This window comes from Amphimedon queenslandica, unplaced genomic scaffold, assembly GCF_000090795.2.
Source record: "Amphimedon queenslandica unplaced genomic scaffold, v1.1 AMPQUscaffold_1126_Cont26859, whole genome shotgun sequence".
Taxonomy (NCBI): domain Eukaryota; kingdom Metazoa; phylum Porifera; class Demospongiae; order Haplosclerida; family Niphatidae; genus Amphimedon; species Amphimedon queenslandica.
In genome coordinates, this window is record NW_003558526.1 from 1 (window position 1) to 1,114 (window position 1,114).

The 1,114-nt window shown below is 39.0% G+C and overlaps 1 protein-coding gene across 1 annotated transcript; it reads right to left on the minus strand.

Moving 5' to 3' along the window:
- Positions 1 to 93: 93 nt before the first annotated feature.
- Positions 94 to 1,106, minus strand: LOC109593521 (28S ribosomal protein S31, mitochondrial-like). Its single transcript, XM_020008566.1, has 5 exons — positions 754 to 1,106; positions 639 to 703; positions 446 to 567; positions 327 to 403; positions 94 to 269 (listed from the first exon to the last, which is right to left on the minus strand). Exons 2-5 carry the CDS (start codon positions 687 to 689, stop codon positions 127 to 129), a joined length of 393 nt encoding a protein of 130 aa, XP_019864125.1. The 5' UTR covers positions 690 to 703; positions 754 to 1,106; the 3' UTR covers positions 94 to 126.
- Between the last annotated feature and the right edge of the window lie 8 nt (positions 1,107 to 1,114).

Genomic DNA, 1,114 nt, shown 5'->3' on the forward strand with positions numbered 1-1,114 from the left:
TAATGAAAGCTAATTATAATCATATACAAAAGCAACAATTAATATTATCAATAATAATAATACTAATATTAATATTTACAATCGTTCATTTTATAATACATACATTTTAATAACAATAGTGGTGTTTTATTCCAAGTCCAGTTCGTCCCTAGGGAATTGTTTAAAATAGTCTTTGTACCATCCAATGTGCTCAACCTTCTCCTGGGCAGTGTAGTAGGGATTCATAGAGAGTCCGGTCGCAACCAGTTCCATGAAATGCCTAACTGGGCCTGTGATGAAGCAGTACGAGAATGGAAATTCGAGAATCAGTTTCTAGTTGCTGTTACCTTTTCTTGGCAAGTCCTTATCTTCAATGTGCTTCATTAGGAACACGTGATCCTCAAAACCAACATTGTCTTCATCACTGAACAAATAATAAAACAATAACACTAATATTAATGGTTACCTTGGTAACTGGTTGTCTATTGGATACTTCCAGACGTGTGGTGAGTCCTTCATCAACTGCTCAAACTCGTTCATCAATGGCTTGTACTGGTTAATGAAACTTATCTCTTTCTTCAACTGATCCTTTAAAAAATGAACAGAAAATAGCGGCAAATTTATCAAACCTAAAGATACGAAATCATTAAAATACTTACTTCCCTGAAAGTCCAAGGATCTGGTGGCCGAACAGATTGTTCTTGGGTCATTATTTTGAATACACCTACACATTACATGTTAATGTTAAACAAACACACTCTCTCTCTCTCTCACCCAATCTCTTTCCATCAGTGAATGAAGTATTGACTGGGTCAGTCACTACAGGCGGAGGTTTAGTGAGGGGCAGTTTGAAATTTGGTTTAGGAGCTCTAAACGCAAATGACCTCCTCCTATCGTCTGATAGAGGGGTGTGTCTCCTCCTATCATCTGATAGAGGGGTGTGTCTCCTATCGTCTGAAAAAAGGGCGTGTCTCCTCCTATCATCTGAAAAAGAGGTGTGTCTCCTCCTATCATCTGATTGAGAGGCGTGTCTCCTATCATCTGATTGAGGGGTATGTCTCCTCCTATCGTCTGAAAAAGGGTCGTGTCTCCTATACTCTGACAGAGGGGCGTGGCTGCTTCTATCGTCTAATTA

Bases quoted from the DNA above. Each gene is read 5' to 3' on its own strand.
- LOC109593521 (XM_020008566.1), bottom strand. From the start codon at position 689: ATGACCCAAGAACAATCTGTTCGGCCACCAGATCCTTGGACTTTCAGG. The intron at 568-638 runs GTAAGTATTTTA...CATTTTTTAAAG, and splicing joins ATCCTTGGACTTTCAGGGAA to GATCAGTTGAAGAAAGAGAT. The intron at 404-445 runs GTAACCATTAAT...TTATTTGTTCAG, and splicing joins ATAGACAACCAGTTACCAAG to TGATGAAGACAATGTTGGTT.